Source organism: Mizuhopecten yessoensis, unplaced genomic scaffold, assembly GCF_002113885.1.
Source record: "Mizuhopecten yessoensis strain PY_sf001 unplaced genomic scaffold, ASM211388v2 scaffold10919, whole genome shotgun sequence".
Classification (NCBI taxonomy): domain Eukaryota; kingdom Metazoa; phylum Mollusca; class Bivalvia; order Pectinida; family Pectinidae; genus Mizuhopecten; species Mizuhopecten yessoensis.
This window is the reverse complement of record NW_018408787.1, coordinates 56,510-58,575: the sequence shown is the minus strand read 5'-3', so window position 1 is coordinate 58,575 and position 2,066 is coordinate 56,510. Positions and strand designations below refer to the sequence as shown.

The window sequence follows — 2,066 nt, the reverse complement described above, 5'->3', positions numbered from 1 at the left end:
ACATCACACTAAATATTGATATCAGAGATTCTACCTGATACAGAGGACATCACACTAAATATTGATATCAGGGATTCTACCTGATACAGAGGACATCACACTAAATATTGATATCAGGGATTCTACCTGTACTTGCACATTAGGTGACCTTTGTCAGTACTAGTGACCCTGTGGTCTACGTATACTATCCTGTTATAAAGTCAGTACACATACCTTCTATACAATGTAAGCTGTGATTGAAGTAAAACATTAATTTACTGCCACTTATTTAGTTTGCCACCTTGCTTACTTTCAAGTTATATACCTTTGATGCCTATCCATAACAAATCCTTACATACTTTTATATCAAACCCAACTATAATGCCAAAATAAGCTAGACAAAATGGTGACAGTAGGAGATTAAATTATGTCATATTATCGGTAGATAAACTCTTGTACATTAGAGAAAAATTTTAATATCTGAAAACATAAATTTTTTTTGAAAGTTTTGTTTTTTATTTTCAACAATTTAGGCTGTTACACCCTCTTTTTCAAGAAAGGAAAACTTCGTGTTAAGTTCAACAGGTGTTCGCTTAGACCATCAATCTGAAGGTGTAAACAGATTCACTCTAATTCAGCTGATACACTAATCCAATTAATACCCGTTTCTCTCGGTTCAATCTTGGTCTGAGCTAACAAACCAGTACTATTGTTACTGTTTCTCCAGGTTCACTATTAGTATAAGCTAACAAACCAATCCTGGTTTTACCTGCTTTTCCAGGTTCAGTCCCTGTGTACTGGGATCCCGACCAATAGCAAATAGGAGACAGTTGACATCTGTTATTTGATCTCCAGTAGTCTCCAAGGTCAATGTACCATTTTCCTCCTTCTTCACAGAGGTTGTCTGTGTCTTTTTAACGACCTTCACCCCGTCATGTTCTAGGTTCTGGGTGACCATATCACTGACCATGGGGTCAAATGTCCTCAACACCTAATAACAGGAAGATTGTGTTCAAGTCTCTACTGAAAACTATTTTTCTATATAACACTAGCTTAAGCCTAATTTTCACTTGATTAACCACTGGATAATTTACTGATTTAAAAACAACTTTTATCAATTATCTAATTATATACATGCATAGCTAGTTCTTACTTTACTACTTAAAAAACATGAATTCCTGATATATAAATGTTCAAGTATTTATAGAAATGTAGGCATTGTGTCAGAAATCAGTAAATATTTGTGTACCTTGTCGTAGCGGATCATGATTGAAGTGTCGGCGCCAAGTGCATTGAAAATTCCAGCTAGTTCCACAGCAATATATCCAGCGCCTATCACCACCACCTTCCTGTTGGGGTATAACATAATAACATTACAGCCTATCACCACCACCTTACTGTTGGGGTATAACATAATAACATTACAGCCTATCACCACCACCTTCCTATTGGGGTTTAACATAATAACATTACAGCCTATCACCTCCACCTTCCTATTGGGGTTTAACATAATAACATTATCAGCGTTTTCAAAACGATAATGTATTTCGAGGTTTAACCCTTAAATTATGACAATCAACATACTTTGCATGACACATGGGATTCGGGTGCACAACGAAAACTAACCCCCATGAATATGTACCGAATACCAAACTGTGAAATATTGACCCCCGCGAATTAAAAGCGCTATACAGTACATGTACATGTTTTTGAATACTTGTAACAAATACAGTAGACAGTCTGCTATTAAAACTCTTAGCACTAAGAGACAAATTAAAATCAGGTTCCATAAAATGTGACTATTTGCAAAACTAACATTTTTTTCTTTTAAAGACTTGCAAATTAACTAACTAAATCTTGATAAACAATACTTCTAAATTATGGAACATCGATCAACTACAATGATTGACACATTATTGTCTGGTCGACACTACTATGATTGACACATTATTATCTGGTCGACACTATTATGATTGACACATTATTTTCTGGGCGACACTACTATGATTGACACATTATTATCTGGTCGACACTATTATGATTGACACATTATAGTCTGGTCGACACTACTATGATTGACAAATAAC

The 2,066-nt window shown here is 35.1% G+C and overlaps 1 protein-coding gene across 1 annotated transcript in view; it reads right to left on the bottom strand.

Annotated features, from left to right (window-relative positions):
* LOC110463621 (glutathione reductase, mitochondrial-like) overlaps window positions 1–2,066 on the bottom strand; it is a 23,936-nt gene that overhangs the window by 16,547 nt on the left and 5,323 nt on the right. Inside the window, exons 6-7 of the mRNA XM_021518390.1 lie at window positions 1,229–1,328; window positions 749–970 (exon numbers count right to left, since the gene is read on the bottom strand). Coding sequence (XP_021374065.1) covers window positions 749–970; window positions 1,229–1,328 — 322 coding nt within the window. The remainder of the gene's footprint in view (window positions 1–748; window positions 971–1,228; window positions 1,329–2,066) is intronic.